General features: G+C 39.2%; 1 protein-coding gene across 1 annotated transcript in view; it reads left to right on the forward strand.

Annotated features, from left to right (window-relative positions):
* Positions 1 to 17231, forward strand: part of BRAP (BRCA1 associated protein) — a 31611-nt gene extending 14380 nt beyond the window's left edge. Inside the window, exons 7-12 of the mRNA XM_027566768.1 lie at positions 3574 to 3649; positions 4346 to 4484; positions 4859 to 4968; positions 6889 to 6978; positions 12460 to 12563; positions 14796 to 17231. Of these exons, the coding sequence (XP_027422569.1) occupies positions 3574 to 3649; positions 4346 to 4484; positions 4859 to 4968; positions 6889 to 6978; positions 12460 to 12563; positions 14796 to 15159 (883 nt within the window). The 3' untranslated portion in view covers positions 15160 to 17231. The remainder of the gene's footprint in view (positions 1 to 3573; positions 3650 to 4345; positions 4485 to 4858; positions 4969 to 6888; positions 6979 to 12459; positions 12564 to 14795) is intronic.
* Positions 17232 to 17585: the final 354 nt, after the last annotated feature.

The raw sequence follows: 17585 nt of genomic DNA on the forward strand, positions 1-17585 counted from the left end.
TCATCAAGTGGGTTTTAAGTGTCTCTATATGCACAGTGCTGAGGGGCAAAGAATCAGAACACAGACTCTCTTTACAGACATTGAGTCTCCTAAGGGAGAATCACACATGTATGCGTACAATTCAAGGTAGAGATGAGAGATCGAGCTGGTTCCTCCTCTGGGTTGGTCTGGAAGGGCTATTTAACAGAAGACAGTATTGGTACCAGGCCTTGAAGGGTACTTTCTTGTCAGGGAATGACATTCTGAGAGGGTTTCCCCAAATATCTCCTCAGGAAAATAAGGTAACAACTCGTAATTATTTTTGAAGGGAAAGCAGGAAGAATTAATGAACTGTTATTTTTTAATAGACAGATGGGATGATATATCATGGAGTTCTAATTGTATGGTACAAATAAGTTAATTTTTGTAACTTCCCCTCTTTTCTCCTTTTTGATTCTCAGGATCATACATTTCAAAAAATCATTCTGGCACAGTGTTGAAAGTTAGATTTAAGAATTCTTTTTTTTTTTTTTAATTATATTGATTTTTGACTGTGCTGGGTCTTCATTGCCACGTGGACTTTTCTTTAGTAAGGCACGGGCTCTAGGGCACGTGGGCTTCAGTAGTTTCAGCGTGTGGACTCAATACTTGCGGCTCCTGAGGTCTGGAGCAGAGGCTCAATAGTTGTGGTGCGTGGGCTTAGTTGCTCCAAGGCATGTGGGATCTTCCTGGATCAGGGATCGAACCTGTGTCTCCTGCAATGGCAGGTGGATTCTTTTACTACTGAGCCACCAGGGAAGCCCCAATTGTTGATTTCTTATCCCACAATTACTATAGCCACCACACAGACTGAAGGGATGACACAGAGCTAGTTCCTACCTTTGACAAGACCGCTTGCGAGATCCTACCGGCAACTTCTGTTGTGTTTTCAAATTTCTCCTGTCTTCTCTTTTGATCCTAGAAAAAGAAACAGACTAAATCCTTTAGTTTTCTCTTGACAAACATAGTCCTTATCTGTGACAAGCACTTAGCGTTCTTCCTGCATATTTCCTTTCCTTGGTTTTATTTATTCAGTTGAGTAACAGATTGATTCTAGTTATATCTTGAGCATTGGTGGTGCTAGTTCACTTAGCCTCAGCTGTAACCCTCTTTCTATCATGTTTGCCCATCAGACACAAATATTCATGGCTGGTACTTGGTATTACTTTGTCTTTAGTTAAGGGTTAATAGATTTTTTTTCAAAAATGTTTTTAGTTTTATTGAAGTATAATTGACAGTCAAAATTGTATATATTTCTTCTTTTCCAGTCTGGATTCCTTTTATTTCTTTTTCTTCTCTGATTGCTGTGGCTAGGACTTCCAAAACTATGTTGAATAATAGTGGTGAGAGTGGGCACCCTTGTCTTCTTCCTGATTTTAGAAGAAATGCTTTCAGTTTTTCACCGCTTAGGATAATGTTTGCTGTGGGTTTGTCGTATATAGCCTTTCTTATGTTGAGGTATGTTCTTCTGTGCCTACTTTCTGGAGAGTTTCTATCATAAATGGGTGTTGAATTTTGTCAGAGGCTTTCTCTACATCTGTTGAGATGATCATATGATTTTTATCTTTCAACTTGTTAATATGGTATATCACATTGATTTGCACATCTTGAGGAACCCTTGCATCCCTGGGATAAAGACCAATTGATCATGATGTATGATCTTTATAATGTGTTGTTGGATTCCGTTTGCTAGAATTTTGCTGGAATTTTGAGGATTTTTGTATCTATGTTTATCAGTGATACTGGCCTGTAATTTTCTTTTTTTGTGGCATCATTGTCTGGTTTTGGTATCAGGGTGATGGTGGCCTCGTAGAATGAGTTTGGGAATTTTCCTTCCTTTTCAATTTTCTGGAAGAGTTATAGCAACATAGTTGTTAGCTCTTCTCCAAACTTTTGGAAGAATTTGCCTGTGAAGCCATCTGGCTCTGGGCTTTTGTTCATTGGGAGACTTTTGATTACAGTTTCTATTTCTGTGTTTGTGATTGATTTGTTCGTATTTTCTATTTCTTCCTGGTTCAGTTGTGGAAGGTTACACTTTTCTAAGAATTTGTCCATTTCTTCCAACTTGTCCCAATTTATTGCCATGCAGTTTTTCATAGTAGTCTCTTATGATCCTTTGTATTTCTGTGTTGTCCATTGTAACTTCTCCTTTTTCATTTCTAATTTTATTGATTTAAGTCTTCCCCCTTTTCTCTTGGTGAGCCTGGTTACTGGTTTGGCAGTTTTGTTTATCTTCTCAAAGAACCAGCTTTTAGTTTTATTGATCTTATATGAAGTCTAGAAAGATAGTACTGATGATCCTACGTGCAGGGCAGCAGAGGAGACACAGATGGGTTAAAGAGAGGGTGGGATGATTTTAGAGAACAGCATTCAAAGATACACATTATTACATGTAAAACAGATAGCTAGTGGGAGTTTGCTGTGTGACGCAGGGAACCCAGCGCCAGTGCTCTGTGACAGCAGGTGGGCTGGGGGGCACAAAGGGAGGGGACAGTTGTATATCTGTGGCCAATTCATGTTAATGTATGGCAAAAACCATCACAATATTGTAATTAGCCTACAATTAAAAACAAAATATAAATAATTTAAACATTGTATGTACTTAAGGTGTACAACTGGATGACCTGATATACATCAACATTGTCAAATACACATCACAACCAAGCAGTTCAGCATATCCGTCACTTCACACCTTTACCATTGTCCTTTTCTTTCCTTTTTTAGTTTTCTATTTTTATTTTACGGTGAGACCACGCTCCGCCCTCTACTAAATTTCAGGAACACAATATAATATTGTCAGTTACAGTCAACATTAATGTACACCAGTTCTCCAGAACTTACTCATCTTGCATAACTGAAAGCTTGTAACTCTTGACCAGTATTTCCCCATTTCCCCCTTTGCCCAGCCCCTGGTAGCCACCTTTCCTCTCTATGTATCTATGAGTTTGGCTTCTGTGCCATTTTTATTGGCTTTTTGTAAATCGAAACAGTACTCTCAGAGCACTGATACCTTCTTCCAGGTGAACTTCATTGTATGATAAAATGTCATATGCATTTCATGAGTACATTAACATTTTTGTTTTAATTTAGTGAAATTTACTACAGAATTTAATTTCAACTCTTAGGAGCAACCTTGAGAGGACAAGGGTACATGTTGGATGATTTAAAACTTTAGGAAGTGAAGATAAGGTAGATTGCAAGTAAAAATACATTATGGGTAACCAGACATGAAAAAAATAACTTGTCTCAAGTCTCTAATTGTAACCTGTAAATATTTAGTTCTTTGATTACCTCAGCTTTAGGCAGAAGACTGGAAAAAGATATGGGGCATATCAAGATTTCTCCCTTTTCTTCAGCTTTATCAAGATCTTTTTTTTTTTTTCCATTTTGTTTGAGAATAGCTTGGAAGTGTTTGTCTTTTGAATGATAGCCTTAGTTATAAAAAATAGTATGTAAGAGAGGGAGTATATAAAATTGAATTTTTGACTTTGGGGTTCTGTAACAGCTGTCTTTTACATTTAATCTGTGTCATTATTTTTTTGGTGCCCTTTATAGATGTCCTGTTTGCCGATATTGTCAAACGCCAGAACCAGTAGAAGAAAATAAGTGTTTCGAGTGTGGTGTTCAGGAAGTAAGTAACAAGTGGTGGAAAAGAATAATGTACACAGCTTTAATTGTCTGGGATTTTCTTCTGCCCATTGTGACTTAAATTCTTTTTAATTCTTTTTGAGACAGATTTTTTTTCTCTCTCTGTTGAGGATCAGGCAAAAAAAGAAAAAATTAAAATACACAAACTATTTTACTCCTACACAAAATACTTTATGCTTTCATTCTTTGGTGTTTGAAAAGGCCGAGATTTTTGTTGATAAATTATTTTTCCTTGTTGTTTACATAGAGTTCCATAGAATCCAGAGTGAAAAACTTAATTGACCCATAAAAGCATCCTTGTTGGGTGTTTTTTAAAAATATTTATTTATTTGGCTGCACTGGGTCTTAGTTGCAGCACTCAGGCTTAGTTGTTGGTTACTCAGAGACATGTGAGATCTTAGTTCCGTGATCAAGGATCCAGCCTGAGGACCCTGCATTGGAAGGTGGATTCTTAACCACTGGACCTCCAGGGAAGTCCCCTGGTTTGAATAAGGGGACTTATTTGAATGTAAAATAATTTGAATAAGTTTGAATAAGTCTCCTTATTCAGAACTCCTGTAGAAACATCTCTAAACCTCATCCTGTGTCAGGCCCCTCATACACCCCAGTGTCATACACCTCATACACCAGGTCATGTAATTTTACATCACTAATGAAGATCTTACCTCCTTCCTGGCAGAACCTTTGGATTTGTTTAATATGTGGCCACATAGGATGTGGACGATATGTGAGTCGACATGCCTATAAGCACTTTGAGGAGACCCAACACACGTATGCCATGCAGCTCACCAACCATCGGGTCTGGGACTACGCTGGAGGTGAACACCACTCCTGATTTCTAGTTTGGACTCATTCTATCTAAAAACATCTCTGTCAGAACCTCTCCACTTCCTTTCTCACAACTTGAAATCTTCCTGACAGCTATGGCAAACTCCAATTCTCATGGTGGCCCATAGGGCCCTCTTTCATATGTGAATGGCCTGCATTGCCCAGGTTAAAGAGAGTTAATACTTACACTCTTGTCCTCTCACTCTTTTTTAAAAATTCAAGTAATTTAAACCACTTTTAAAGAAATATTGCGCAGCATTTAATCTGGATCTGTGAAAACAAAAATTTTGTCCAAGTTAAAGGTTTATGGAGACCTTTTTCATTCTGAAAAACCATGCCTTGGTTGACTTATTCTTTTCTTTAGATAATTATGTCCATCGACTGGTTGCAAGTAAAACAGATGGAAAGCTAGTACAGTATGAATGTGAGGGTGATACTTGCCAGGAGGAGAAAATAGATGCCTTACAGTTAGAGGTAAGATATTTTATTATTAATCACTAAATACCTACGTCTACTGCTTTTTACTATTCTAACTTGAAAGGTTGTTTGGGCTTTAATTTTGCCATTTGCCCGGCATGTTAGCTTTTGTTTTAAAGATCTATATTGCTCTGAAGGATTCTTTAAATATTTTTATTTCATCTGATTTTCTTCTTTGGAAATCTGAAGTTTCATTGAGCCTTATAATTTTCAACATTATGTTCCTAGTTGTCTCAGAGTATTAGGGTTATCCTCTGTAGCTGTGATAAAACTAGAAGTTAAGAATCTTCCTGTTGGCATCACAGTAGCAGTCGGAAATGGAACAAACTTGGTCAGGATGAGGAGTCCCCAATAGCATCGTTCCATGCCGAGAAGCTTTTTTGTATATGTTGAGTTGACATTTAGTAATTGATAAAGATAAAGCCTTATATAGATGAAACCATTTTTGGATATTCATATAAGTGAAGAAACAACAAAATTCGCCCAGTTGGTTTTTCTCATAGCAGTAAACTTTATATAAATTATAAACATGATATGTAAATTTTATATTACGGAAAGAAAAGTTTAACATGAGTCCTATTTTATAAATTTCAAAACAATTACTTTAAAAACAAATACCTTAACCATTGGAGGAATTGGACATTTGAAAACTTGCTCATCTCCAGGTGTTTAAAGTCAGTGAAATGGCCTAAAATAGAGCTGAAGTTGTTACCATTAATATATTGTATTGACATGAAAAAAGTTCCAATTTCTAGTGTTAAGTTTTTAGTAACTCCTACAAATTAAGTATGTTCATTCAGTGAATACCTATAGAGGGTTGCTGTCTGTCAGCTACTCTTCCATGTGCTACTTGTCCATTTAACTTAGCATTAAATGGACTCCCTGCCCTCCTGGAACATACATTCTAGTGACATACATTCTCTCAAATTGTCCCTTCTTTCTGTGGCTCTTTCATTCTCTTCTGTGGCCTGCAAACATGAGTAGATCTCCAGTCTCCTGGAATGATCTTTTCCAGAATACAAAATGTGATCCTGACACTCTTTGGCTCACATTTCTAGATGTGATACCCCAGAACTTTACATAGGCCCCATCTCACCACACCCTACACTCCAGGCTCACTGGTCTTACTTCATGGCTGCAATAATCCTAAACGTCCACAGCATCACATTTCTCTGGAATCTTTCTGTCTCCTCCTATCTGTCTGTCAAGGTGTCAAGGGTCCTCTCAAATCTCACCTTCTGTCAGAAATCCTATCGGATCCTACCGTCATAAGCCATCTGTCCTTTCTCTGTAGTTACACAGCACTGTTCATTCATTCATGCACTTGGGTAGCAAACTTTTCTTGACATCCAGGATGTGCCAGGCACCGAGGGCACAAAAATAAAGATATAGCCTTGCTTTTCAAAGAGTTCACAGTCTAGTCAAGGAGAGAGCCTGGTAAATGGCTGATTAAGTGCTAATGTCATAAGTGCTCTTAATGATGGGCACAGTGGGAGCCAAGAGGGGCAATTAACCCGAGGCTGGAAGTGATAGGGACAGCTTCCTGAAGGGGTAGCTGGATGAGCTGATTTGAGTTATACTCGATTTAAAACCATGTGGTTCTTGAAGTCAGCTTGAACAGAAACAAGGGTTTTTTAAATTGTACATTTCTCTGTTTGTCCCTAACTAGATTGATTGTAAGCCCCCAGAGGGGACTGAAGTGTAATTGTCATCTCTGTGTTCCCCTAATTATTGAGTAGAGTGGAAGCAAGATGTAATATACATTCTGAATGTTCCTCTTACTCTTCTTAAGGTCATTAAAAATCAGGTTTTAATTGACTTTCAGAGACTGACAACAGTAACTTATGTTTTGGTGTCCATTCTCTGTGTTGACAACAGTAACTTATGTTTTGGTGTCCATTCTCTGTGTTTTTATAGTATTCATATTTACTAACAAGCCAGCTGGAGTCACAACGAATCTACTGGGAAAACAAGATAGTCCGGATAGAGAAGGACACAGCAGAGGAAGTAAGTCTCTCATTTGATGACTGCTAAAATGCCACGTGCTAGGACAGCCTGCTGGTGGGGGAGAAGGCGGAGTACAGGGGAAAAGGGATCCCACAATCTTTCCTTTGAGTCTCATCTATAGGCAGAGAGCTGGTTTACCTCTAAAAAAGAAACCTTTGTTTTAGGTCAGTTAAATCTCAACAAGGGTGGAGGCTAGTAAGGGTAGAAAAAAGAAAGGATTGGAATCGCTTGGCTCACTCCAGTGACCAGACTCTTGATCAAGGTTCCAGTAAACACCTGACTTGCCATCATACTGTAGACTTAGCCTCTGAAGGCTGTATCGGGAAACAATTTCCAGACAACAATGAGAGTGAAAGTAGTCAAAAAGAGGAAAAGGAAGAGACAAAAATACACTTACTGCAAATGTAATCAAGAGTTGACTCATTGGAAAAGACTCTGATGCTGGGAGGGATTGGGGGCAGGAGGAGAAGGGGAAGACAAAGGATGAGATGGCTGGATGGCATCACTGACTTGATGGACGTGAGTCTCAGTGAACTCACGGAGTTGGTGATGGACAGGGAGGCCTGGCATGCTGCAATTCATGGGGTCGCAAAGAGTCGGACATGACTGAGCCGACTGATCTGATCTGAAGCATAATTGAAGAGAAGGGAAGTGGACATACTCTCACCTAGGATTAGTAAATCAAGATTTTATTGTGTGCTCACCTCTGCACACAAGCTTATTGTGTGCTGAGCCCTATTCTATACTAAGTTAAAGAAGAAATCAGACACTTGGTATGTACTTAAAAAAAAAGAAAAGAAACCTTGGATTTAAAGCCTTAAGTATTTTGGTATTTTGAGGTTGGGATGTTGTTTGTTCACTCAGTCAGGTTTTCTAGTGGCTTGTGCAATTCCATTTAAAAAATAGAAGTATGTGCATGAGAGTTTGTAATTTGAGTCAGCCAAGTGGTTTGTCAACTTGGGAACAGCTGCTTTGGGGAGCTGAATATGGGCTCCTAAGGCAAGAGGATGGTGCTTTAAAATTGAAGGGAATAAAATTAGGCAGAGATGCTAGAGTGGTCAGCATGGCACCTTGTTGGTCTCAGGCAGTGGTCTTGAAAATTTAACAAGATAATCCTTTAAAGAAGAGGCCATTCACTATTCCAGTGGGTAGAAGAGAAAAGTGATGTGATTTGGCGGAAGCCCAGCCCAGAGTGGCCCAGAGCTCCACCAACTTGGTTTTCCCTTTGTCTCCAGCATGTACAAGGAATCCTGAGAGTACCAGAGAAAGGAGTTTGAAAACCATTGAGCACCTGAGTGTTCATGTATATGGGGCTCTGGGAACCATTCTCAGGATCTAGGGACAGTGATTCCCTTAGTCTTAAATAAAGGCTTTTAAATTTAAATCATTGATTTAAATGGTTATTTTAAAAATGCTTATTTTAGTAACTGAATCTCCACCAGTAACTAGGTCTTCAGATGGGGAACTGCAGAGCCAGATACGGGGTTCACTTCTGTGGTAGCTGGTATTATCCTGGAGCTTAGCAGGCAAGGCCAACCTGTCACTTTATGCCAGGCTCAAGGGTCCCAGTTTCTGAACATGCGTACAATTGAGAAGAAATCAGGTCTCTTTCATTAAGGCGTAGTGTGTGCGTGCTCAGTTGTGTCTGACTCTTTGCAACCTCATGGACTGTAGCCCACCAGGATCCTCTATCCATGGAACTTTCCAGGCAAGAATACTGGAGTGGGTTGCCATTTCCTATGCCAGAGGATCTTCCCAATACAGGGATCGAACCTGCATCTCCTGTGTCTCCTGCACTGGCAGGCAAATTCTTTACCCATAGCAGCACTTGGGATGCCCCCAGCTTTACAATAATCTCTCTCGAAAAGTTCATGATGCAGTTCTTACAAGAACCTTCTATGCAACGGCAGTGCCTTTCTAGAGGGGCTTGATTGGAGTCCACATGGGAAGGAGGTACCTCTGACGGCACTCGAGAGGCAGAGCAGGGGTTGCTGCCACTCGGTGTGAAGTTTGGGTCTCCCCAGGAGGAGCACCAGCAATGCCATGCAGCCTCACTAATGAGTTTTTCTATGGGCTGTCCCAGTGTGACCACCTAAAGTGCTTTGTACAGACCCTTGAGAACTTAGCTCAGGATCCTCTCTGCCTTTTAAGATTCTTGAGGATTAACTGCATTCCCTAACACATGCCAATGGAAAGCAAATCAGAGGGCAGGAAAACTAAAAATGTGAAACTCTGTTTACTTCGAGGTAGGGATAAGGAGGCGGCCAAGGCAGCCGTAAATACAAAACCTGGAAAGGATATTTTGTGTTCTAGTAAAAGAGGTCAGTTAATGGGTGATGTAAGCCTTTTGTTCCTGCCTCTGTCCTTCTCCTGACCAGTCCTCTGTCCGTTGGCACACCCAACCATGGTGCACGTGCAAGGAGAAATGGTGATCATGAGTTTCACGGGCAGAGATTCTTGGTCATGGGACTCATAGAAAGTTAATGTAGGGGAGCAGAGGGGCTGAAGATTGAAACTCACTGTGGACTTCAATTACAATACTATTCCAGTCCCTCGATGCCTTAGGTAGTGCAGTTATTACAGCGTGAGCAATGGAAAATGAAGCTCATACCCATTTGAAGGTTCCTAGTGTTGGTGGGCCATGTATGAAGAGCATAGAGTAGGTCATCTATATAGGTGAATTCTCCTAGATACCACTTTTTTTCTGGAATTCCCTAAGTGGTCCAGTGGTTAGGACTTGGCAGTTTCACTGACAAAGGGAATGGGTTTAATCCCTGATCGAGGAACTGAAATCCCACAAGTTGCATGACAGCTTAAAAAAAAAAAAAGATAAATCTTTTCTTTTAAGCCTATAGCTCCATATATAAATTGCTGTTTTCCAGCTATAGATTGTGAACTGAGTTTGGTGGGCCACAGCTGGTATTTTTATTAAACAGCATGGGATAGATATCAGAGTGAATCACATTTAATATTACTTTGTGAAACTTCTGTTTCAGGAGTGTGTGTGTGTGTACACAAAGTGTTTCTTATTGCGGGCTAATGGTCAGAAATGGTTTTTAAATCACTGGTGTAAAACATCATAACATTTGTCTCTAGCAATATTAAAAACCTTTTTGAGGTCACTTAGTATTTTTCATCTTGATTTAAATATGTTTGGCTTATTGTCTTTAGTCACCAAAACATTGGTTTGGTTTCTTTTGATGGTTATTTCTGTCCTTTCCAGTTTCCCTGAACTGATTGGAGTAACTTTAAGAGAAAAAGGTCAAAAGGATCTTGTGGTCTTATTTTAAAAACAGTATTGAGGAGAAAATTAATAGTGAATAGAATTAGAGTAATTTGAAAGTTATTTTTATTTTTATGACATAGCAGAACTTTTAGAAATCTCCTTTTAATTGCATGTTCTTACAACTTAATAATGTTGGCTCTAAAGTTAATTACTACAAAGCAGTTATTCTTATTTAAAAAAAAAAAGGGGGGGGAGCAGTGCAGTTAGAGACCTGCTAGGCAGGCCATATGGCAAATGTTTAAAAAGAAAGCATTAAAAGTAGTGAGCTTTTTTCTGGCATGATGGATGTTGCATGAATGTATGCTGAGAGTTTAGATCTTGCCCAGAGGTCACTTTTCCTTTGTTATTGAGCTTTGGCCCACTGTCTGGTGCAGAGAGAGTTTTAGAACTTGGCTTTGAACCCAGACTTGGGGTCCAGTCCTGGACTCACATCACTCTAGCTGGGTGACCTTGGGGTGTATTGCCTCACCTTTCTCAAGCCTCAGTTTCTGTAAAAAGTTTATACACCTAAGTCATAGGCTTGTAATAAAGAATAAATGGAAAAAAGGGAATAAATGAGATACTACCTATAAGACACCTAGCCAATGCCTGAGCCATAGGATTTAAACTCTCAGTCACTTCCATTTCCTACTTGACCCACCTATCATGACCCACCTATCTTCTTCCTGTCTTTAGACCAGTGGTGTTGAGGCATACGTTTTTAAGACAATGTAACATGAATTCTTTCTGTAAATTGCCTCTATATAAACTCAATAAAATAAGAACTGCTTATGTTGCATGTGACTTCAGAGTACATGAGAATATTAATAGTGAGTTTGGAGGGGAAAGAATACCAAATAGCTAGAATCACCTGTTACAAGTACCTTTGGATTATTTGGATAATACAGTTGACCCTTAAACAGCATGGGTTTGACCTGCACTTACATGTGGATTTTTTGCAACAGATGCCTACTATAGTACTATAGGAACCACAAGTGGTTGAATCTGCAGATGCAGAACCTCAGATACAGAGCACTGATGATAAAGTTATACTCGGATTTTCAACTTTGAGGAGGGTTGAGTTCCTAACCCCCACGTCATTCAAGGGTCAAGTGTAATTTTAGAATATGATCTCAAGAGGTAAAAAACAGTAGTGAGTTAAGAATGGGAGATTCTTGTCCTCCTACACTGTTGATAGGAAAGTAAATTGGTGCAGTCACTACGGAAGACAGAATGGAGGTTCCTTAAAAAAATTTAAAAATAGAGCTACCATATGATCCTGCAATCCCACTCTTGGACATATATCTGAAAAAGACATAAACTCTAATCAGAAAAGATAAATGCACCCTGGTGTTCATAGCAGCACTATTTATAATAGCCAGTACAAATAGAAGAAACCTAAATGTTCATCAACAGATAAATAGATGAAGATGTGGTACATATATACACTGGAATACTACTCAGCCGTAAAAAAAAGAATGAAATAATGCCATTTGCAGTAATATAAATGGACCTAGAGATTATCGTATTAAATAAAGTAAGTCAAAGAAAGACACATATTGTATGATTATCAGTTACATCCAAATCTTAAAAAATAATACAAATGAATCTATTTACAAAATAGAAACAGGCTCACAGATATGGAAAATAAATTTATATTTACCATAGAGGATGGGAAGGGGAGTGTGGAATTAACTGATAGACACTACTCTATTTGAAATAGATAAGCAACAAAGATGTACTATATAACACGGAATCATATTCAATATCTTATAATAATTTATAATGGAAAATAATCTGAAAAATATATATGTATTACTGGATCACTTTGCTGTACACATGAAACTACCACAGTATTACAAATCAGCTACATTTCAATTAAAAGAAAAAAAAGAATGGGAGGTTCTGGTCTGGCTTCTTACAAAACCATCTCCTACTCTGTAGCCTGAAGCTCTTTACCTTCTAGCAGTTTCACTCAACATTCAGTAGCTTTTGATCCCTCTTCATCCTGGTTGAGAGAAATGGTAAGAAAAAAGAGAGTTCTCAAAATATTTACTCCTGTTGCAGAAATTCTTTCAGATAATGGTCTCACCTTTTCTAAGTTTGGTTTGTCAAAGTTAAAGACAAGTAGTCGGGAGGTGAAAATTGTAAAGTTAGCCCCAAAGGCCACACAGCTTTCTCTTTGAAATAAAACTGATCTCTGTTTACTCTTTCAGATTAACAACATGAAGACCAAATTTAAAGAAACAATTGAGAAATGTGATAGTCTGGAGCACAGACTAAATGATCTCCTGAAAGAAAAGCAGTCTGTGGAAAGAAAGTAGGTATAACTGACCTGTTCTTTTAATTAGCTGTTTTATCCTGACAGGCTCCATAAACAGAGAATCTCCTTTATTCCCAGGGACACACACTCATTATTGTCAAGTGTGTGTGTATGACCGAGTTTTCAAGGGTCTCTCTATATATGGAGCAGACCTACTGTGACTTCCTATTTACTAAAAAATTCAGTGTTTCATGCCAGATGGATGCCATGTGGAATACAGGGCTCTCTCCTGATGACAGTGCTTATGCTTGCACAAGTGTCTCCTATTTTTGCCTGTAGAAAGCTATCTCCCTTTGCCCAGAGCTTCTCTGAGCTGTGGTGACTGAGAAATGGCAGTTAGGAAAGATACTTAAATCTAAGCTGGAGATGGTGTGTCTTCTGGCTTTGCTTGGGAAATAAAGGCCAAAGATACTGAATATGGAGCAAAAAGCACATCAACAACATGGCAAGAACATTCTCTACTACTATTATTTGGGAAGATAATTGCTATTAAATGAAACTACTTTTCTAGCTTAAATTAGACTCACAAAAATAATTGGATTTTTTGCCTCCAGACAAATGGATAAAAAATAAAGGGGATAATTGTCCCTTAAGAAGTTTTGGTTTGTGTTTTTTTAATCTTTTATTTTGGAATAAATTAAGGTTTACAAAAAGGTTGCAACGATAGTTCTAAGAATTTCCATACACCTTTCACCTGTTTTCCCCCATAGCAAATAACTGGATATTTTTAGTAGTGTGGGTGTGTGTGTGTGTGTGTGGTAAAATCTGTGTTACTTAGATTTTGCCATATTAATCATTTTAAGTATACCAGTGTGTATACTTAAAATGTGTGTATACTGTGAGGTGTCTTCACGGTGTGTATACTGTGAGGTGTCCTCACAGTGTGCAACTATGATTCTAGAGTTTTTCATCACTCCAACAAAAACTCTTCACCAAAGGGGTTAACTGTTGCGAACACAATACTACAACATAAATAGAAATAAAAATTAAAAAGTCTCTTATACTTTCAGTGCCCTAACTAATTGAACTGTTCCAAAGAATTTAAAGTTAAAACTGAAAGTTTTCTTTCACTCCCAACCTCTAGGATCTAATGCCTGATATGAGGTGGAGCTGATGTAATAATAATACAAAAAGTGCACAGTAAATGTAATGCACTTGAATCATCCTGAAACAATCTCCCCCGTCCCCCTTCACTTCCTGGTCCATGGAAAAACTGTCCTCCATGAAATCAGTCCCTGGTGCCAAAAAGGTTGGGGACCACTGATCTAGAGGTTCTTAATGGCACCAGTGAATACTTCTTGTTCCAGCTCTTTTACTGTACCTGTATAAACATCTCACATACATCTTTTTTCTACAAAAATTGAATAATATTAGGTATTCTCTTTGGTAAAATATTCTGTTTGGGAGGGTTTTTTTTTTTTCGTTTGGACTGGCGCAACTAGATCTATACCTTGTAACATGTATGAAAATCATAATAATTTTAACCAGTTCCCCTTGATGGACATGTTTTACTACTATAAACAATGTTGCAATAAGCACCTTTCTCCATATGTCATTTAGTGCAACCCTGAATATATTTATTTTATAGGATAAATTCTTGGAAGTAGAATAGCTATGTCAGAGGGCAGGTGAAATTTTAATTTTCATAGATGTTGCCAAGTTGACTTCCATTGAGTGTGTATCAGTTCACACTCCAGTGCCACCATGTGGGAGTGCCCCCTTTTCTCACATCTGAGCATTCTGATACATAAAAATGGTATTTCAAGTGGTGTTTTAATTTGTCATTCTTTACTTATAAGATTGAGCATCATATAAGGCACTCCCTCTTCTTGAAGACTCTTCTCCAGCAAATGCAGTGAGGTCAGAGCACTTGACTCTTTAAGAATGTCACTTTTCCTCATAACTTCTTTATCACAGTTATCATCTCTAAGCCACTCATGTAAACAATACAGAGAAGCAGTAGACATTCTATCATGAATCACAGAATAGTTTCTGTGATTGAAAAATCTCTGATCCTTAAATATTGTCCTGAAGCTACACTTGAGTTAACCGAAGCAGAATTCTGATTTCAGGTGGCTGTTGCAATGGCAGCAGACCCCTTGGCCATGGGAGCGAGGGGTCTGCCGTAAGTGGATTCTGAGGTCATGTTCTCTGTTCAGTCCCAGAGCAGAAAGGGGACTCTGTCAGCAAATGGAAAATGTCCATTGTCTCCCTTTGTTTTTGTGAAAGGTGCACTCAGCTAAACACTAAAGTGGCCAAACTCACCACGGAGCTCAAAGAGGAGCAGGAAATGAACAAGTGTTTGCGAGCCAATCAAGTTCTCCTGCAGAACAAGTTGAAGGAGGAGGAGAGGGTGTTAAAAGAGACCTGCGACCAGAAGGACCTGCAGATCACCGAGATCCAGGAGCAGCTGCGGGATGTCATGTTCTACCTGGAGACGCAGCAGAAAATCAACCATCTGCCCGCTGAGACCCGGCAGGAAATCCAGGAGGGACAGATCAACATTGCCATGGCCTCAGCCTCCAGCCCCCCGTCTTCTGGGGGCAGTGGGAAGCTGTCCTCCAGGAAGGGTCGCAGCAAGAGGGGCAAGTGATCTTCAGAGAAGTGCACTTCCCCAGGACTGTTCGCCCTGGCAGAGCGAGAGCATGCTGGGGCCTTCAGCTAACTATGAGGGTGGACCCTGAATAAGTATAAGTCAGGATCAAGCCACAGTTGTTCTGATCTTTCATTTGCTAGCGTGCGGTGTAACGACCGTAGAGGGTTGACGACCAGGAGAGTTGAGGGAAACAGGCAGTGTTTTCAAAGGTGGCTGCTTTTCTCAACCATGATAGTTCACTAACCTCAGACATTCTGATGACCATTTTGCCTTCATACTTGATAGATGCCCCAACGCTGCTGTGCATTTTTCCGTTGTATTTACTGAGTTGGTGTATTTGACTTTCAGTTAAGAGCTTGGATTTTTTTGTGTCCCCTGAAAGGTAATATTACCTCGCCCTAAGGCACCAAACCTGCCAGAATTCACAGCAGTTGCTTGAGAGAGAGGCTCCTGTTGGCCACTAAGGATTTATGAAAACGCCCTAGCATTAATCTCATATCATTGGCATCACTTCTTGCCTCTGGGGAATTGAAGAAATAGTTAAATGTTACATGAAAAGAGGCTAGGTCTGTAAACCCAGCACTGGCTTGTCACCAGCAGCCATCTCCTCTTGCTCTAGGCCTCGCCAGGAAAAACAAACAGCCCCCGGGCAGACTGAGTAGACCCAGTGTAGGAAAAATGGTGACGTCCCCACTTTGTTTATTTTTGATGCCTCCACAGCTCATTATGAACCTCAGAGAAGGAGGCTTAATTTTTGCTTTAAGACTCAATCTCAGTGGATTTCCTAGCATCGCAAGAATAAACAGGCAGATTTATCGTCGATGTGAAAAGGTATGAGCAAGGCCTCTGACTGGCTGACTGTATTTTGTTGGGATCAGTATTTTCTGAGTGTTTACAAAAAATGGCTACGTGTTTAGGTTGTGACTAGAAGAAGCTTGGGCAGATCTGCAGTTATGCTTTCAAGATATATCCAAAAGGCTGTTGCTAAATTCAAAAATTAGAATTTTAACAGAGGCCCCTTTAAAACAGTCATGTAATGCTTATATGGGCCAACAGAGGGTCTGTGTACTTTTTCTAGAAACAGAAATGTCAAAAAAAAAAAAAAACTCACAATATGTGATAATTAAACAAAATTAAAGTAAGACCCGTGTTGGAATTTAGCTTCCAAAAGAGGTGGCTGTATAGGTTAACAAGAGACACTGTTAAATGACAGATTTTCTTTTCTGTTTTTATAATTAGACAAAGTTTTCAAATGATCACACTTCAGAACTGGTTTTTAGCCTAGGATTAGGCCTCATCCTCCAAAAGTCTTCATGTCACCTGTTCACACACCAACTGTATGGCTAATCACCATGCGTTTCTGTGGGGTCTGCCACAGCATTTCCCAAAGAACCTTCTCTGTAACTCTGCAACATGAATGTACTCAGACATTCTCAATTTCTTCTTAGGGCAAACCAATTCCACAAGTCCCCCTTGGACTTTATATATATATATATATACACACAGGTATCTTAAAGCAAAAGTGGGAATGGGAAGCTAACCTAATTCTCTTTCCTATAGAGATTCTATTTTATTTAAAATCTATTTTTACACTAGTTAGAATCCTGCTTTTTTGACCAAGTACTTGTCGTGCATGTCTGACCTTGCAGAAGCTGGGGTGGATCGTAGCATACTAATTAAGAGAATTAGAAGTAGTTGACAAAGCTTGCTTGCTCCTCATTTCTCTGTGATCACCTCTTGTCAAGCAGCTCTACCACCACTGGGAGAACAGAGATTTTTCTCAGTAAAGGTGAGATAAACACTCTGAAAGGCTGTGCCCAGAGGAAGGAGCAAATAGGCAAATGTTTCCAAACTACTTGAAGGTTTAAAAAAAAAAATGTTCCAGAAAAAAATCTTGTCAAGCTATGTAAAGAAAATGTTTTAAAAAAAAACAGTCAATGAGTCATGTTTGAATTTGACAAAATTACATAAGGTAGAAACTCTTAGTGTTTTCTGCAGGATGGAAATGAACCACTTAACATATCCATACTACCTTGAAATTGCATTAAAATAACCAAACTTGGAAATGATCCTGCCATGTGTGAAATCTGTGTCTCTCTGGTGGTTATTTTGCTTGGGGGCTTGTACCTGAATCATCTAAGAAAAAGTAACTGAACCAGATAGAGAAGAAGGTTCTCTGAATTGGGAGGCTCGGGTTAAGAGAAGACCCAGACGCACCATTCTCTTACAAACTATGGTAAAAAAAAAAAAAACAACAGTCAATTTCTACACCCAAGACTTTTTTCCAGGCCCTCTACAGAGCTAGGGTGGTTTTGTTTTTGAAAACTGTCATAAATGTGACTCGTTTCAGGATCCACCGTGTAAGATAAAGCACTGAAGCGACTCCCCGCTCCCTGCTTGCTCAGTAAAGTTGCTCTCGGCTG

The sequence above is a fragment of the Bos indicus x Bos taurus genome, chromosome 17, assembly GCF_003369695.1.
Source record: "Bos indicus x Bos taurus breed Angus x Brahman F1 hybrid chromosome 17, Bos_hybrid_MaternalHap_v2.0, whole genome shotgun sequence".
NCBI classification, from domain to species: domain Eukaryota; kingdom Metazoa; phylum Chordata; class Mammalia; order Artiodactyla; family Bovidae; genus Bos; species Bos indicus x Bos taurus.